Genomic DNA, 18,545 nt, shown 5'->3' with positions numbered 1-18,545 from the left:
CTTAACTCAGGGGGTGATCAGGTTTAAGCAGAAGATCTATGTAGGAAAGGGAAATGAACTTAGACAAAAATATGGGAAGAGTTGCATCAACTACCAGTTGGGGGCCACTCAGGTCAATAGGGAACATATAGAAGAGTGAAGTCCATATTCTATTGGCCCAGGATGGCAGATAGACATTTTTAGGAGGGTGAGTGAATGTGATGTATGTCAAAGGGTGAAGTTAGGACAAGTCCATTCTTCAAGGTTACTACAACCCCTCCCAATACCTGAACAAGCTTGGCAAGATATATCACTAGATTTTGTGGAACGGTTACCTTTTTCTAGGCAGATTAGTGCCATATTAGTGGTGGTGGACAGATTCACTAAATATGGGCACTTTCTAGCACTTAGACACCCTTTCATAGCTCAAGAGGTGGCAGAGCTCTTCCTTAAGGAAATCTATAGGCTACATGGGCTTCCAAGATCTATAGTATCCGATAGAGATGCCATTTTCACCAGTCACTTCTGACAGCACCTCTTCAAAACCGTGGGAACTAAACTCAACATGAGCTCAGCATATCACCCCCAGTCAGATGGACAGACAAAAAGGCTTAATAGATGTATGGAGACTTATCTTAGAGCCATGGTCTTTGATAAGCCTAAATAGTGGACTAAATGGTTACACTTGGCGGAGTAGTGGTGCAGTACAAATTACACATGTTCCTTAAAACTACACCATTTGAAGCCTTGTATGGCTATCCACCAGTCCAGTTACCACTGAGATCCCTAGCTAACCCAAACCAGAACTCAGCAGGAGTGTGCCTAGCTCAAAGGCAACAAGTGCTTCAGACACTCAAAGAAAATCTCACTCAAGCTCAGTCAAGAATGAAGTTCTACGCAAATCGACTAAGGACTGAACGAATTCTAGAGGTCGGGGACCAAGTCCACCTCAAACTTCAACCCTATCGATAGTCTTCTATTGATGTAAGGAAAAATGTTAAGCTATGTGCACGCTACTATAGGCCTTACAAGATTTTACAAAAGATCAGAACAGTGGCTTATCTGTTGGAACTACCGGCGGGTTCCCAGCTGCATCCAGTCTTCCATATGTCTCAGTTGAAGAAACGAGTGGGTCCTGCTATAGTTCCTCAATCGCAACCTCCAGTGTGTGATGCAGAAGGCAGAGTGCTGATTCAGCCTTTGGCGATATTATAGAGAAGAATGATTAAAGTCAACAATGGGGTATTTGTGAAGGTGTTGATTCAATGGGCTAATCTAGGGAAAGAAGATGCTTCTTGGGAAGATTGGAGCTATATCAAGAGCAGATTTCCGGAATTTGTGGCTCAATAACAAACTTGAGGACAAGGTTGTTCTTGAAGAGGTGGAGAGTGTTATGTTCGAGGAGCTTAGGGTTGAATTAGGAAAGTGTCGTTGACTGAAGACCTTCTTAGCTGTAGATATTAGAGAAGATTATTGGGCTGTATCATATTGGGCTTTAGCAATAAGAAGGGGAATGGGCCGGAATAATAAGAGAGGGCAAAGGGCCACGTAAATAGCTTCATCAGCCCACTCAAGCAATAATCAATAATTAGAAGAATCTAGAGTGAAGCAAGGCATGCAAAAATCCGGTAAATGCTGTTACAACTCCTAACCACCTTTTCTCTCAATTCTCTCTCTCTAACGACCTTTCTGACTCCTATCTCTTCTTCTTCTTCTTCTTCTTCTTCTTCTTCTTCTTCTTCTTCTTCTTCTTCTTCTTCATTCAGGTTAACATGGAGAAATAGCTTGAATCGATATTGTAATCAGTTCTATTAGCCATTGATTAATAAAAATCCTTGTTTCATACTCATTTTTTCTTAAATTCATTTCTGTCATTCCCAGTACATTACAGTAATGGTGAGAGGTTGAAGAATGAAAATAACATAATAAGTTAGATTGAAGAGATTAATAAAGATTCTTAAGCTATATATAGGAGGAAAATTTAGGCGTTTAAGCCATCAGTTTAAGGTTTAGCAAAGAAAAGTGGCCTTCCTAGTATAAAAAATATTCTAGGATAAATTGATTTTTTTCTCTAACAAAATATGACCAAAATATCTATAACGTCTGAATTTCAAGTATAGAATAGGAAAGGAGATGTTGTAATTATATTTTAAGACAAGAAGTTATCTTCGACTACTTTGTATTATTTCCTAAAGAATATTTATCATGCCAAAAATAGCTATTTCTCACTGAAAAATGATTTTTCACCAAGCACTTCTCAAAATAAATTAATTTTAGAAGTTTGACCAAACATGCTACTAGTCTTTAACGTAAATCGTAACAATCACAAAACTGCTTCGAATTATTACTTAGTCCCCTTAACTATTTTTGTTCGAAAAACACTTTTTACAAAATATATTTTTTAAAATAAACAAATTTTAAAGGCTCGACCAAACAGGCTAGAAATGGGATAAAGGGCCATTTGATCATTCTTCCAAAATTGACACGGCATGATAAGTATGCCCAACAATTGTCATAAAAGTGTCAATTCTTTGGTATTTGGCATTCGGGCACAAATTCAATATTTATCTAAAATAATTGAGAGCTAATAACCAAATAATTTCCTTAGAAAGAGATACTACCTAGGTGTGACAGTGCGGGTCACTAATTCTAGTTCAGCGGTTGGAAAGGAAGACAGAAGAGTCTCAAGTTGAGAGCTCTTTAATTCTCTGTGTTTGATATTTCAGAGATAGATGTCTACATACATCGAGCCAATCAATCCCGAACTCAATAGCTTTGGCTCGAACACTGTATATCGAGCCAATTAATTCCGGACTCAATAGCTTTGGCTCGAACATCGTACATGAGTGAGCTACTCTTTCTACTCTATAACAAGGTTGATGGATTCTTTTTGATAAAGTTACTCTTTTTTCTCTTTTGTTTGCTTGTCGAGAAGGGTTTTTGTTGGGAAAACATGTTTAGTTTTGTTAATCTTGAAACATTAGGTAGTTTAGATGTTAAACACTTGTTATAATTACTAAGCTTTACAAGAAAACAAAGGGGAAAAAAGGCATCAACCAAGTGAAAAACATACGACGTAGAAATGACACCAGGTAGCCACTCTAAAAGGCTGCTATTTAGGAATTAGACAATGCATCCTGAATTTCAGTTTTTCAGTTCAAATTTACAGGACAAAAATATCCTGAATTGTCCTGAAGTTAAGATTTTTAATTTAAAATTTCAGAACAAAATAAATACTGGCTAATCTCTAAATAACATCCCTGAGAATGACTATCTGTCAACTTGTCCCACAGTGTGCTTGAATTTTAAACTAAGTGCAGATATTGGATGTAGGTTGCTTCACATAAATGGAGCCTATAGACAGTTGAAAGACAAAGAGCAAAACCTAGTAGGAGCAACATTGATCATTTGCCATAAAGCCAAGAGAGTTTCACTATATCTTTCCACCAAAGTATCAAATTAAACCTTTCAAAGGATAATCATTGGTTTCAGTCTTTTCCACCAGAAAAAATAAGTAGAGCAAAAGGAAAATTGTAGGGTCATCCTCTTGAATCGGCGTCTTACCAAAGCGAACACACAAGACAAGTGATAATATCTACATTCTCGACTACCAAAATCGTCCTTCAAATAATATGCAGGATCAATCATCACTCTAATAATATTATGGCACCAGCTGAATGTTGGAGCCGATACACATACATCCTTTGCCAGTTTGTCGTCCACCTTCAATTATGGTCTCATCCCCTAGCTAAAGTAGCCAAATATATGGGATTATGAGTTATTTCCATATATTGTTACACTTCCGGCAGATGCCTGATTGGCTGCACGATTGCTTCCAAAATTCTTCCGATTTGATTCTCTTGCAATTCTTGAACCAAACTGAAGATAATGTTTAAAACATAGTTGAGTGAACTTGCCATGTTAAAAAATTCAATAATGGAACTGTACGGCCAAGGAAGGACAAGCAACAAGTGGTTCCTAAAATTGTAAAGCTAAGTTGATTGTGAATGTAAACTCTATTTGGCAAAATGGATATCAACAGTATGACAAGGAGAGTGCCATTTGGTCCTTGCATTACAGAAAGTTCTTATATTGTTTAGGAAAACCTCAAAAATTACTCCCCTAATAAACCTAGTGCTGAGGATGAGGGGAAAGGAGATCTAGTGGTACAAAATTGCATCAACTTTTATCCATATTACCAATTATTCTTTATAGATTTTAAAATTGCTGTCAGAGGACATGCATGCACAAGAAAGGATCAAAAACAAGAAAGGCTGAACTGTGCACAATCACTCACTACATTAAAAAAATTGGAAACCAAACTCCTCAATTAAGATATTTTATTGTTACTCAGTCATGAATAAGAGGAGCAAAACATACATACCTGGATTGCTCTTTTTGGCAGAGCGGCTGCTTCACATAAACCAAGTAGATGTGCAACCTTCAAAAGAAAAAGATAAAAGTGAAATATATCAGAAAGGGGGAGTGCCCACCCGATGAAGAGAAACTTTGGCAGAGTGCACCAATGCAATTGGAGGAGAATAACTGTTTAAGGTGGCCACCAAGTACGGATAAAATAAAGGATAACGCATCCCCCAAGAAATTATAAACTCTCCATCATTGTTAATGTAATTTCAAAACCCTGTCTAAGTTTAAGTTCAAAAGTGAATCTAACCTCTCTCAAGATTTTCTTGTCACCAATACCAATTGGTTGATCAAGGTCAGCGATCTCCCACAACGGAATATCTAGCAAAATCCTGATGACATCCTCATCTAAGAATGGAAACCTGGCCTGGCAAAGATAGAAAATAAGATCAGAGTGTAACTAAAATATAAGAAAGTACGCTGTTTAAGCAATTCAAGTACCTCCTTGCCATTGTCAGCAATACACCTGTCATCTCTCCCTAGATTTCTCTTCCAAATCCTCTGCATGTCTAGTTTCATTTCATCATTCAGAGCTAACCAGCTGATCTAGATAGCACCAAATGAACAGGACGAAGGAGCACAAATTAGAACATGAGCAATTACCATCTAAGCTTTCAAAACTAGTTGCGCCAAGAACTTTTGAGGAAGACAACTACACATGAGAACTGGAACACGTGAATATCACAAGAACGAATCAACAAAGATGGATTAAATGGAGCAAGAGAGGTTAGTGTACAACGCCACGCTCTACACAAGTTCCGTCTTTTGAATTGCGGAAGATGGGGTAAATTAGTATACAAGAGGACTTCACCTTCCATTTCTATATTTTGTCCTATGCCGACCATATCCAGCACATTGTTCATCTGCACCAGAACCAACTAGGAGAATCCGAGCTGCAGATTTGTACTTGACATGGTCACAGGTATCATCGTTACCTGTCTCATCTTGCAACAGACCGTCTCCACTAGCAGCCAACCACAGAGCTATACCAATATTCAGATCCTGAAGCAAGGAAAGAAATTAGTTGAGCAATTGATCGTGATTCAACAGGAAAAAGTAACAGACGCATATTCATATAGGTATGGATTGAAAATATACCATGTAGGTACTTGCAGGATTTATTAGTGACATGACATGCTTCGTTTCAGAGGTCAGCTTCAGCAGATCAGCATCAATCTCTACAAGTTTCCATCTGCAACTCAGTTTTATGATGAACAAACCTCAAAAAGAAAGAAAAATTACAGAAAATGGAGAGAAACAAAATGGTAGACGCTCAAAACCAAGTTGCATTGCATAGAAGTGTTTTGCTTTGACATGAGCAACCTATTATCTTTGTGTCTAAAGAAAGTACATTGAGTAGGACCAGTTTTTAAAATTGCCAAAATTCTTCAATGCCCAATTATGCTTCGCAAGAGCTATGCTTGCATTTAAATTCAGGCTCATACTTTGTTTCATTCATCATTCAGGGCATTATCAGCATGCATATTCAAACATAAGTGTATCATCTTGCTTATTTCTCACGAAGAACTCCAGTTGCTAGTGGTACATATAAAAGCAAGAATGGGAATGAGTACCTTCTTGATGGGGCAATTTTTTGAAGTTCCTTTACACCTGCCCTAGCAGAGATTCGATCAGGAGCACATGGACCGTCAAAGCTTACATTAAGCAGATCAATTTCATCTACAAGTATAACACCAAAAAGACCATGACTGGATTAGATTTTCCACAGGTAAAATTAACAAGAAAGGAATTTAAAGAATGTTCTATTCTTAACTCAAGCAAGAGGATATAGCAGATGCTAGAAACACTCACATTTGGCGTCCATGCACTTATTTAGTAGTGCTGCAAGTATCATAGAGTCTATTCCACCAGAAAAGAGCACAGCAATGGGAGCATTGCATTTAATTGTGTAGTCGACTGAAGTGGCCTACACATCACCCACGAATTATGTCAGTTCAGAAAGCTAATATAGCAGCTTATGTTTTTGCTGTTCTGTTGAAGGGGGAGTCAAAGCATTAGTTCTAACCATTGGGTGGAAACAGAAAACGATAATCAGTTTCAGACCTGGTATATTGCATTTAATGAAGTCCGTCGCATTATTGACTCTTGTAAAGCAATCATTACCCTGTGTGGCAGCGATGTAAGTAAGCAGTCTGTAGAAGCTGTCACAATTAGAAGAAGATTGCACTCAAGTTAGACTCTGAACGCATGTTTAATCACAATTACTACATACCACCAAACATGTAATGAATGGTATTAACAGCATGTATTGACCTAACTTAGATTCCATCAGAATGGAAGGAGTTAAACGCGAGTCCTCTTTCCTGCTATGAACCTTTTGGCGGGAAGCAAGCAAGTCGTTGGGTTTTGGTTGGATAGAAGTTCTCTCCCAAGTGATTAACTCATTAAGCTTTGGATCTGTCCAGTCATGCTTCAAAACTTCACCAATTAACTCTTCATCTGTTCCTGAAGCACCAATAGACAAACTGTATATACCACATGGAAGTTCTTCCCAGAAGTCTATTTTGGCTATTCCACCTGTGTCTGCAAAATCAAAGTGTTCCATGTGTTAAAAGATTGCACTCATTCACAGAGCAAAAATAGAGGAGATATAGACTACACTACCAACTGCGGCCAAATTTCGTTTTTCCCCTTGCGGGTAGGAGACAATGCCATAATTTTCACAATGACATTTCGAATTTTAAAGTATTAAATTATAAAAAAAACAAGCAATATCGACTTTCGTACAGCATCAACTAATTTATCCAACCAAAACAGAGCTTGAAAACTCAAAAGGAACAATTTTGGATTGAGAGCGCTGATTTTCGATAAAAATTATGAAGCAACAAACTTCACAAACAGAGAGGACGGTTAATTTACCAGAAAGCTCAGCTCAAAACAATATGTTTGATCGTTAAATGCTCTTGGCTATACACGGCACATGCTCAATCATAACTATTGATAATTTGATATAGTTGTTCCCATAAAAGATAATGGCAACTGATTCGTTTATGTTTTGCTTTAAAATAAGTTGAAGTTTCTCCAGATATCTTTGTTATGCTATAAGAAATCAGTAATGAGCAAGATGGTGAAGAAGTGTTACCAGAACTTTCATTTACAGAGGCAAGTGGTGATACGGAAGACAGCAGAAACCGAGGGTCCTCCTTCGTTGGCCAGTGAACAAGAAGGCTTCGCCTTCCAAGTGCATCTCGACCAAACCATAATTTTTTTGAACTACTCTATATAAAAGAGTAAGCGGAGCGTCAGAGAAGCATTTGTCTCAAAATGGTTTAGCCTTTCCTGCTGAAATAAGCCAGTAGAAACTTACCACCAAAAGTTACCTGCCAATAGATCAAAGCCCACGGTCCCTTGATTCTGGAAAGAAGTTCTGGAACAGAACTTTGCCGTTCTCCAGAAGTATGAATTTCATTATGTGTTGAGGAAATATGAGAATAACATAGTCCTAGATGTTGCATAAGAATTTCAGTGTCATTGCTGTCACTACTCATTTGTATTCCTCCAAATATTTCACCTAAAGAGTAATCACAGAAGAACAAACAATAGTCAATAAAATAATTAATTTTGACAGAAATGAAGATATATAAAACAGAAAAAATGCTGAAAGAAGCAACTTGAAAAAAGCAAAAAATCAGAATTGTTTTTGCAAACAAGAACACAAATATTGCGGAATCTGCATCTGGCCATTTACTTGAAAGTGCAGAGAAACAAAAACTCATAATTGTGTACATTCTTTGACTCTACAAGGTTAAGCATCAATTAAGTTGGAAAAAAAAAATCAAGCATAAGAAAGTCAAGAACCAAAAAATCCAAGATATGCTTCAGTCTATCATGTTGGTAAAGGCTCAGACGCTGTGGTATTACCATTATAAACAAGGATGTTCCCTGACACGTCCATCAATGGTTGAACAATAGGATTTATGCCTCTAAGCTGCAATGTAGCACCAATAAATTGCAACTCTCCGGTGAATTCTTTACCACCACCACCACCACCCATACGACAAGCCTCTCCCTCATCGGAATCTTCATCCTTCACAAAGGCAAAAACATCTTGCTCCCCACCACACAAAGACGAGAACCCAGAACGAAGTAAAATTTTCTTGCATCCTAGGCTATCTGGACCCCTTCTTCTTAACACAGCTTTTATGTCATCCACTGAAAACAAAGTCTAATGACAATATAAAACATTCTTAGCCTTTTCAAGCTCTCTCTTGAAATTGAAAAAGATTACAACTTCAGAAATTTCAAATCAATCCTTCCTCATTAAAGGGGCAAAGGTAGCTCTTTTCTGTTGATACTCTTTTATCAAAGCAAGCTTTTTAAGTTTTTTCCTTTTAATTTGCACCCAGTTTTTATGCTGATTTTGCTTAATTTGAAAGCTGTATAAAAATGGGCAGATCAATCAAAAAGATTTTAAAGAAAAACCATACAAGCAATGGCTGAGGCAGGACTTCTGCTAAGGGGGTTCAAAAAAGGAATAAGTTAAAAAATTTAAAGAGATTGTAGCTAGTGAGAATTGAACCAATGACCTCATAATGGTTTTGAACCCCCTTGACCACTAAGTCATGCTTTTGGGCTCTGTGAAGAGGATTCAAAACATAATATATAGAAGTAAAAACCAGATTTTGCCTTATATACACGGTGTAATTTTTCGGCGAAGGGGTTTCGGGTGAACACCCTTGCGCCCGCTAAATCCGCCCCTGCATACAAGTTGTTGTTCTTCTACTTAATTTAGATGTTATAAGTAAAAGGGGTTCATCCACGGAAAGAGAGATTTGATAAAGATAACAACTTTAAAAACTTCACATCATTCGTTCCTCATTAAGGTTCAAAGGTAGCTCTTTTCTTTTAAATCTTTTAGTTCAAAGATAGTGTTTTAAGTTTCCCTTAAAAACAGCTTTTATGCTGTTTTTGCTACATTTATGTGTTGTAGAAAAATGGGTCCATCTCATATCAATCAAAGAGAATTTTTTTTTTTTTTTTAAAAAAAAGAAACTTCATAAATATTCACCGTTAAAGATACAAAGATAGCTCATTTATTTGCTGTTTTTTTTTTTAATTTACTTAATTTAGATGTTGTAGCAAAAGGGGTTCAGTACGAGAGTATAAAATATACCTGCTGTTCCGGTAGAGGTAGTGGGGAGATGAAATTAGGGTTGAGAGTTGATGATAAAATTATCCTAATTCCACACACAATCACTGCTGTACCACACATCTCTCTCTTTTTCTGCAGCGTCCCTAAACCCTAAACCCACTGGAAATACAGAGAGGTCTCGGAAGGAAGAAAGGTTTATGAAATATCAAAAAATTTAAATGAATATTAGCGAGGAAAATGACAAAAATGGTCCATTATGTTTGGGTAAGTTTAAAATAGTCCCTTAAAAAAATACAATTAACACAAATAGTCATCCACCCAACCACTTAAATTAAAAATAGTTAGTAAAAGTATAATATTTACATGATTTATATATTATATGTAGATAAATGTATATAATTCATGCATATAACTAGGAATTATAAATAGCAAATATGACCGGCTATGTTTGTAAAGATCTCTCAAAACAAAAAAAAAAAACTCTTGAAGGTCCTTTAAGTTTGAAGAAAATGGGCATTTTATCAAAGTTGAACTTCTCCACAAGTCTTCAACCCCATTTCAGTTAGGGCAGATGGTCAAACATTTAAAATCTCTAAATATAACAAGAATTGTGAAAAAAAGGTTAATGGTGTCTCAAATTTGAAGGTACGATAGTTTGCTATTTCTGCTATTTTAGGTCTATTTTTATAGTTAGAGTAGTTTTTTGTGCTCTAATTTTTGAGATTTAAAAGGTCTTTTCTGGTATCTCTTATTTAAAAAAAAAATTAATAATTCTTATTAATCTTATCTTATCTTTTGTTAAATATTTAACAAAAATTAAAAGTGCTTACTCTTGACAAATTTATCAGACCACATCTGATCACAAATATATTGCCACACCTTTAGATATATGAATTTTGAGAATACGTCTTAACGACCAATGGTTAATGATGGCTCTGATAAGTGATTTTGCTAGAATAGGTAATAATGAGATCACTTTTTAGTAAATGATGCGGAGACGGGTAGTGACATTGATCCACAAGAAGCTCGGCAAACTCTTGAACTAGCGGAAGCTAAAGTGAAAAAGGCTGAAGGAGGGAGACAAAAAATTGAGGCAAATCTAGCTCTCTAGAACACGGATGGAGGCTATCAATCCGATTTTATAACTAGTCTATACGTTCCAATAAACAAACTATTTATAATCTAACTAAACATACGAGACCTAGTTGTCGTTTTCTCGAATATTATCTATACCTTGACTAAATATTAAAAGGTAGGAATGGCAGGCGGTGCGGGGCAGTGCGGGTTCTATCTAAACCCGCACAATTTCAACCTGCCCCGCCCCGCATAGGATTTAAACCCGCATTCACCCTTCCCACACTTCACCCGCGTTCACCCGCCCCGCCCTGCACCGATTTTTTTTATTAAAAAAATCTCTTTTTTTTTGTTTTTGTTTTTTGCAATAGTTGTATTATATAAAGACGCCACAAATATCTACGCAACATCTTAAATTTGCCACTTAAAATTTTGCATAAAGATACACTCTGTATTTTTAAGCCTAAGCATTTTGTTATATTTACTAATCATTAATTTTCACAAAGATGATTTAAGAAACACCATCAAAATGTTATCTTCTACGTTTTTAGCTATTTCTGGTATTTCCTATCGATGAAACAAAGTAAAGTATGCAGACTTTGGCAATTTTGATAATTGACATGATACTCTATACAGATTCCCATATGTTGTCATTCTCCTATTTTTGGTACTGTTTATTAGTTCAAAAAATAAAATCCCCAACCCGCGACCCGCCCCGCCCCGCATGATATTTTTTATTTAAAATCTGAATCCGCTCCGCCCCGCAACCGCAAACTCCCAAACTCGCACCGCCCCATTGCCATCCCTATTAAAAGGACAAAACTACCCTTCAGCTTAAATTAGCCTTTTCAGAGTTGAACGCTGAACGCTGCTGCTATTCCTCTGGTGACCAAAGCAGCCATTGCTGGCTGGGCCATTTTTTCTCCACAAAGGTTAAAAGAAGTAAACGCAAACTTTAAACCCAACCACCAGCTCTGCTCTTCCATTTGCTGCCGCAGTGGAGATGGAAAGTAGCAGCGGGAGCATCAGCTACGGCGGTGAGTGGAGAGCAGAAGAAGCTATTGCCGGCAACACTGAAGCCCTTCGAATTCTCAGAGAACTCATCACCTATCCCCTCCTTTACTCAGCTGAATCTCGAAAACTTGGGCTAAAGGTTCTACAAGTTTCCAGATAGTATTCCTTTTATATTCAGCTTATCATCCTCATTGACAACTTTCATTGCGTTGCTTTGTTTTTTTTTTTTTTTTTTTATAGTGGCCACGTGGATTGTTGCTATATGGACCTCCTGGAACTGGCAAGGTACTATACATGTGCTTTCTTGATTTGGGTATGTGCCAAAATCATGTCTTTTTTTTTTAATTTCAAAATTGACTTATTGATTTTGAGCCAAAATCATGACATCTCAATTTCGAAATTGACATTTGTGTTGAGCCACAATCATGTGTTTGAATCTGGAATTTGGCAATTGTTTGAGCCAATGCCTGTCTTATCAGTTTCACAATTGACATTTGGATTTAAGTCAAAATCATGTCTTTGGATTTGGAAATTGACTTTTGTGTTCTAGATAGTTGTTTGGTCAACTTTTCGTAATTTTTTAATTGTAGACAAGCTTAGTTCGGGCAGTTGTTCAAGAATGTGGCGCCCATTTGATCGTAATAAGGTGTGTTTGATTCTCATTCAACTTTATTTTTCTCTGTCGGGCTTCTTTCTTTTTGTTGCTTATGTGCAGTAAAAGTAATGGTAGTTTTCTTCATTAGTTCGGTGTTATCATTTCCTTATTATGTATGCCTGACAAATAACAACTACGCCTCAATCCCTGCCTTCTTGGAGGCAGGGGTAAGGTATGCGTACACACTACCCTCTCCATACCCCACTTGTAGGATTACACTGGGTTTTTTGTTGTTGTTGTTGTACGCTTCAATTCCAAGCAAGTTGGGGTAGGTGATATGAATTCTTACTGACCATGCTGCTCCAATTAAGTTCATCTTAGGACCCATATTATACAACAACAAGAAGTACTAGAAGTTCTATGCCTAGCAGAAACTTATCTAATTGGCTAATATCTATCAATTGAATCACCGAGCATTCCGTGATTGTTATGGTCCTTGATGTTATTTAATTAATTAAAAAATGTCTGCATTTTGAAAGAGTTGAGCTTTTGATGCTCTGGTTATTTCAGTATGGTGGGACAGTGGGTGACTCCACACTGTTAAGTACATTTAGAGAAGAGAGAAGAAATTGAACTTTAAGGGGAATCTTGCATTGTTTTGAACTTTATTGTGCCTTCTGGCTTTGGATGTATTTGCAGTCCTCATTCAGTTCACAGGGCTCATGCTGGTGAAAGCGAGAAGATTTTGCGGGAGGCATTTTCAGAAGCATCATCTCATGCAAAATTAGGCAAGCCATCAGTCATCTTTTTAGATGAAATAGATGCTCTTTGTCCTCGCCGGGATTCTAGGTACATATTGCACCTCTTTATCCACATCCATACGACAGTGGCCTTTCTTGAACCATAGTTTTATAGTAAAAAGAAAAGATGTTGGCAGGGTAGAGTAGATGATATATACCAATGTTCTTTCTAACATGTTATTTGAGTTCTTGAATTGCAGAAGGGAGCAAGAAATTCGTGTAGCCTCGCAGCTCTTTATGTTGATGGATTCCATTAAATCATCATCAACATCTGTATCACATGTCGTGGTGGTAGCATCAACCAATAGGTAAGGGCTCTGCAACATTTGCTTTATTTGGTTTTTTATTTTTGTGGTGGATTGCATTTTCCTGTGTCTCTCATGTAAGTCTGCTCTCAACAGATTAATTTTTGTTGTCGTTATTAAGTAAAATATTAATTTTTTTTGTCGTTATTAAGTAAAAACATCCATTAGATCTTTCCTAGTAGCCCTCGCAGGGCAAGCTGTAGGCCATGATATTTTGCGATGAGGAACTGCAACTTAGCTATTACCTTCCAAGGAAACCATTTCTAGGAATAGCTCCACTTGGTGAAGGATACTGTTCGCCCTTCAGAGATGTATTGCTTTTACTTTTGTTTCTTTTGAGTTCATAAGAAACTAAAAAAAAATTCTCTTTATAATGATTAAAAAAATTCACGCGTTATGTCCTAGAAGATGTATGCAAGCTACAGTGCCAGCTTACTCTATGTACGCAAGCCACTGAACCCCTAATGATATCCTTCTAATGGTCATGAAATTCTATGCTTACTTCTGTGTCATGGTGTTGTACACTTCCAAACCAAATTAACTCTGATGCCTATGCATTTTATGTGCAGGCCAGATTCTATTGATCCAGCTTTAAGAAGGGCGGGACGTTTTGATGCCGAAATTGAAGTAACAACACCTACTGAGGAAGAGCGGTTGCATATTCTCAAGGTTAGCTGCATAAGATAAGATTTTTGAGTCTGCCCCAATTTAAGGAGATACCTGAATGGGTACTCTTTGTGGACATCTACGGTTTCTCAATTCCCTTCTATAGTATGATCTACACGAAGTTGGTCTTAAGATGCTGGTTTTCATTTCTAATCATTCAGCTTTATACAAAGAAGCTTCAATTGGATGCGAGTGTCGACCTTCGAGCCATTGCTGCATCTTGTAATGGTTATGTTGGGGCAGATTTAGAGGCTTTGTGTCGTGAAGCTGCAATGTCTGCAGTAAGGAAGTGCTCTGATTCAAATCTAGACGAAGGCTCTTACAGCATTAGTATGGAAGATTGGAAGCATGCAAGATCAGTGGTTGGTCCTAGTATAACTAGGGGTGTTACTGTTGAAATCCCCAATGTTTCTTGGGAAGATATTGGAGGGTTGAAAGACATAAAGGTATGACCTCGCACAAACAATTAGGTCTGGTTGAATATTTGCAATATCTTATATTGTGTTAAAATCTTGAAACAGAAAAGGCTTCAGCAAGCTGTTGAATGGCCTTTAAAACACTCTGAAACATTTGAACGGCTGGGAGTCTCACCTTTCCGTGGAATCCTTCTTCATGGACCACCAGGTTGCTCGAAAACGACCCTTGCTAAAGCTGCTGCTCATGCTGCCCAAGCTTCATTCTTTTCCTTGAGGTCTGTTGACCGTTCTGGTCTCTTCTGCACTTGGCTAAATTATTTTATGCTGTTTGATGCCCTGTTTCCTGCTGACCCTTGCTGCAAATAACATAGAAATGATAACTGTCATTATAATGTTTTTTAGATATAATTGCTTCCGCTAGTAAAAGGAAACATATGCATGCACTGATAAAAGTCAAAATGATCCAATAGCTGGTTATACACTTGCAGTGCTTGCAGTTATCATAGCTTTTTACCTTTCTATCTTTTCTTCTTTGTTTTCAACTATTTTTCTTATTTAAGCATTTCTTTTGAATGCATCTAAGAAGTTTATCTTTATTGTTTAGTAAATTTCATGCATTGCTTAGAAGCAACTGAGTAATTTTTGTCTCCTTCAGCCTTTGCCAGCTGATATGACAGTTTATGGAAACCCAAAACCATGTTAAGTTCCAACTTATAGTTTCTGGAAAACCAAAAACATGTTAAGTTAGTTTAGAATGCTGCCATTTAGTATGCTCCACCTAAATCTTGAATGTATGGTGGTTATGCCTCTTTTGGAGCCTAAGGCGTCAGATTGGTATTTACTATGATGTTAACCATCTTTATTAGCTTGTCTGCAGTAACTAAGTATATATTATTATCTCGTGTATTCGACGTTTTGACTAAAAATTACAAGTCCTAATCATTCGATTTTCCTGAAATTCATAATCATGGAACAGTGGCGCAGAGCTGTACTCTATGTATGTTGGTGAGGGTGAAGCTTTACTGCGCAATACTTTCCGAAGAGCTCGCCTTGCAGCACCAAGTATAATATTCTTTGATGAGGCGGATGTAGTTGCAACCAAAAGGTAAGTTTATTTAGCTTAGCAATGTCTTGTGAGTTGAGTATGAGTTTGGTTTAAAACATTTTGGACCTGTGTTGCTCAGACTCATCCAAAGTGCCGCCGGGTGCATGTCATATCCTCCCAAAATACTGCACTTTGGGAGGATCAGGCACAAGTGCGGCAGCATTTTTGGAGAATTCGGGTAACATATTTTTGGACCATCTCGTGTTTATTCACTAGGATGTTGGTTGTATCATGTCAAGTTTACATGGATATTGTAGAGTTTATTGCACAATTTTGGTGATCAGGTTCTTGCCCTCTCTTCTGATTTCTGGTTTGGTAAACACATGCTTGATTGTCCTTGTTGCTTGGTTGTGGATGGAGATAGATGGAAGGAGGGGGACAGAGAAAAAGAGGGGAATTGGGAGTCGTATAGTGAAGAGAGAAGTGGGTACGATTGTATATGTAGAGAGAGACAACGTGAGGAGTAATTGTCTCGCAAATCTTTGTGGACTTCAGAAAGTCTTCAGGCACACTTGTGCCTGGTCACATATAATCCCTACTGATACAAATTGCTTTTTAGTTGGTACAGGACTTGCTGCGGTCATGTCCCTAGAGAGCACAGCTATTTGCTAGTCTGACTGCGAGTTTAAAGTTTATCTTCCTCATTATTTATGCAAAAAAACTGATGCAATTTATCCTTAAATGGCAGAGGAGGAAGTTCAAGTGGAAGCAGTACAGTTGGAGAGAGACTTCTATCCACCCTCCTAACCGAAATGGATGGTTTAGAGCAGGCTAAAGTGAGCAGTAAATTTGTTGCAGTTTTTTTAAGTACCAAATGCAAATGATGGATCATTTTCATTATTAGGTATAGAATGTGGTTCCTGTGTTTTCTAATCTTTGCTTTGACAGGGAATTCTTGTTTTGGCTGCCACAAATCGCCCCCATGCAATTGATGCTGCACTGATGCGACCCGGAAGATTTGATCTTGTAAGAAACTTATCGAATGCTTACTGTAACTTAGCATCTCAACATGAATGTTACTCTTAAGAGGCAATCTTGTACTCGCTATGGGTCATACAGTGTGGTTAGCAGCAACAGTAATTAGCTCATTTTATTCACGCTTTGCTTGCAGGTTCTTTATGTACCCCCTCCTGACTTGGAAGCTCGATTTGAGATTCTCTGTGTTCATACGCGAGATATGAAATTAAGTGATGATGTTAATCTCAGGCAAATCGCAGAAGACACAGAGCTCTTTACCGGAGCTGAACTGGAAGGGCTATGCAGAGAAGCTGGAATAGTTGCTCTGAGAGAAAACATATCAGCAACAGTAGTATGTGATCGGCACTTCCAAATAGTCCAGAAGTCGCTAAAGCCAGCACTTACCGCAGAAGAGGTTGCTTCCTATTCTTCCTTTATGAAGAATCCGTCTAGGAGGTCCGCAGATTCATTTGAATCCAGCTCCAAAACGAGTAACAAGCAAACCAAGAATTTGTTAGTTTTGGCCAGTCCTGTTACAATTGGTGTCGTTAGTGTTGTACTGTACATTGGTGTTAGATACTTTCTGATGCCTACTGAAACACTGTCGAGTGAACTAAGGAGTACATAGTGTCCAACTAAGTTGCCGTTAATTCCAGCACATTACAACATGATTAAATTACCAAAATTTTGAAAACAATTTCTTGGCCAGTCTAGGCAGTCCAGGTATGTGATAATAGTTTTGATGCATTTGATTGTGTATAACATGACCCTTGATAGGAGAGTATGGAGGTTGAGAATTAGGATAGAAGGTTAGTAAGTAGTCGAGCTTTTCCTTTTCATACCTGTCGTATCATTATTATTCGCGGATTTTCTTACACTTTGGATCTCTAATACTACCGACTGTCTTTTTTTGCTTCGATTATCTTATTATCATGTTGTTGTTACTGCTTCTTATTTCTTTTCAACTATGTTGCCATTATGCTTAACCTGAGTCTGGTTGATAAACAAACAGTTATATCTCTTAGTTGATATTATCCCTGACATTTAAGTTCAAAGTAAAGTATGTCGCATGAAATGGGATACTATGCAGTTTTAGCAACTCCTGTCAAACATTATCTTGTTCAAATTAGGCTGGCATTATTTCAACTTAAAGGAAAAATTTGATGAGAATCTATTCGGTAATATGATCTTTTTTTTTCACCTCTACAATTCTTTTGATAGAAGTTGTATACTTATGTTCATGCGATATGTGTCATACTTCAATATTATACATTGCAAATTATGATGATTTGCTTCGCACCTGTGAAAACAAAATAATAAGATCTCAAGTTTGAATTCATGTAAAGCAAAAATCATTAGGTCTTATTGTTACTAGGTCTTTTGTTGGCATTATTTGTCCTAGTGGCTAATAGGGTTAAGGTTAATATAATCATTTATTTCCTTAAGAATTGCCCTCTTTGTGAGGTAAGATATCATTGGAGTTGTTAGATAGTAATAAACAATATATATAAATGTAAAAACGCAGACATAGAAAGAAAATAGAGGCCAATAAATAAGAATGTAAAAACAGGATTGGCCTAGTTCCTTGTAGGTTGCTTAATTATTGACTTGCATTTACATATTGATATGGTATTATTGTCAATTAAATATATAGTTTGTTTCTTTATAAACTGTCCTGGGAACACTTTTCAATTGATAGCTTCTTTTTTTCGCTAAGTCCTAAAAGGACTAATATATATTAGTATTGAATATAGTACGGAGTTTAAAGAACAAGAATTGAAATATTGAATATTTGGTTCGAATTCAAACAACAATTCCTCAAATACAACATTTACATACATATTAATTATGCACTAGTAAAGCTATAAATCACAAATGCTTATGATTAAAAGTATTTAAGAAATTTTTGAAAATTCGCGTGAAATTTTTTTCTTAGGATAATAAAATGTGGGAAAGCAAACATGATAGACAACGCTGGAATAGCTCAGTTGGTTAGAGCGTGTGGCTGTTAACCACAAGGTCGGAGGTTCAACCCCTCCTTCTAGCGTTACCTCTTTGTACTAAATGTTTTTGACTGGGCAAAATAAAGAAGAAAA

The 18,545-nt window shown here is 37.1% G+C and overlaps 2 protein-coding genes and 1 non-coding gene across 8 annotated transcripts; 2 read left to right on the top strand and 1 right to left on the bottom strand.

Annotated features, from left to right (window-relative positions):
* On the bottom strand, window positions 3,366-9,693 carry LOC109231288 (asparagine synthetase domain-containing protein 1). 4 transcript variants are annotated; one of them, XM_019396904.1, is made up of 14 exons: window positions 9,539-9,693; window positions 8,287-8,590; window positions 7,746-7,936; window positions 7,508-7,643; window positions 6,679-6,948; window positions 6,469-6,566; window positions 6,217-6,331; window positions 5,979-6,084; window positions 5,503-5,596; window positions 5,216-5,406; window positions 4,846-4,945; window positions 4,655-4,771; window positions 4,364-4,420; window positions 3,366-3,858 (listed from the first exon to the last, which is right to left on the bottom strand). In XM_019396904.1, the coding sequence occupies exons 1-14, from the start codon at window positions 9,635-9,637 to the stop codon at window positions 3,751-3,753; spliced, it is 1,986 nt and encodes a 661-aa protein (XP_019252449.1). In that variant the 5' UTR covers window positions 9,638-9,693; the 3' UTR covers window positions 3,366-3,750. The 4 variants fall into 4 exon arrangements, with proteins under 4 accessions (XP_019252449.1, XP_019252451.1, XP_019252450.1 ...); XM_019396906.1 differs by having other exon boundaries at window positions 8,287-8,577; window positions 9,539-9,619; XM_019396905.1 differs by lacking the exons at window positions 3,366-3,858; window positions 4,364-4,420 and having other exon boundaries at window positions 4,661-4,766.
* On the top strand, window positions 11,428-17,376 carry LOC109231287 (cell division control protein 48 homolog B). 3 transcript variants are annotated; one of them, XM_019396900.1, is made up of 12 exons: window positions 11,428-11,744; window positions 11,846-11,890; window positions 12,196-12,251; window positions 12,900-13,049; window positions 13,201-13,308; window positions 13,875-13,974; window positions 14,133-14,417; window positions 14,493-14,662; window positions 15,364-15,492; window positions 16,181-16,268; window positions 16,381-16,458; window positions 16,604-17,376. In XM_019396900.1, exons 1-12 carry the CDS (start codon window positions 11,595-11,597, stop codon window positions 17,075-17,077), a joined length of 1,833 nt encoding a protein of 610 aa, XP_019252445.1. In that variant the 5' UTR covers window positions 11,428-11,594; the 3' UTR covers window positions 17,078-17,376. The 3 variants fall into 3 exon arrangements, with proteins under 3 accessions (XP_019252445.1, XP_019252446.1, XP_019252447.1); XM_019396901.1 differs by having other exon boundaries at window positions 11,655-11,744; window positions 11,846-11,918; XM_019396902.1 differs by lacking the exon at window positions 12,196-12,251 and having other exon boundaries at window positions 11,655-11,744.
* Window positions 18,423-18,496, top strand: TRNAN-GUU. Its single transcript has one exon. It is a non-coding gene; the product is annotated as a tRNA-Asn (tRNA).

Source organism: Nicotiana attenuata, chromosome 8, assembly GCF_001879085.1.
Source record: "Nicotiana attenuata strain UT chromosome 8, NIATTr2, whole genome shotgun sequence".
Classification (NCBI taxonomy): Eukaryota; Viridiplantae; Streptophyta; class Magnoliopsida; order Solanales; family Solanaceae; genus Nicotiana; species Nicotiana attenuata.
Note: the sequence above shows the minus strand (reverse complement) of the source record. Positions and strands in the feature narration are given on the sequence as shown.

Bases quoted from the DNA above. Each gene is read 5' to 3' on its own strand.
- LOC109231288 (XM_019396904.1), bottom strand. From the start codon at position 9,637: ATGTGTGGTACAGCAGTGATTGTGTGTGGAATTAGGATAATTTTATCA. The intron at 8,591-9,538 runs GTATATTTTATA...TATTGTCATTAG, and splicing joins TACCTCTACCGGAACAGCAG to ACTTTGTTTTCAGTGGATGA. The intron at 5,597-5,978 runs GTACTCATTCCC...ACTGAGTTGCAG, and splicing joins AAAATTGCCCCATCAAGAAG to ATGGAAACTTGTAGAGATTG.
- LOC109231287 (XM_019396900.1), top strand. From the start codon at position 11,595: ATGGAAAGTAGCAGCGGGAGCATCAGCTACGGCGGTGAGTGGAGAGCA. The intron at 12,252-12,899 runs GTGTGTTTGATT...ATGTATTTGCAG, and splicing joins GCCCATTTGATCGTAATAAG to TCCTCATTCAGTTCACAGGG. The intron at 14,663-15,363 runs GTCTGTTGACCG...ATCATGGAACAG, and splicing joins GCTTCATTCTTTTCCTTGAG to TGGCGCAGAGCTGTACTCTA.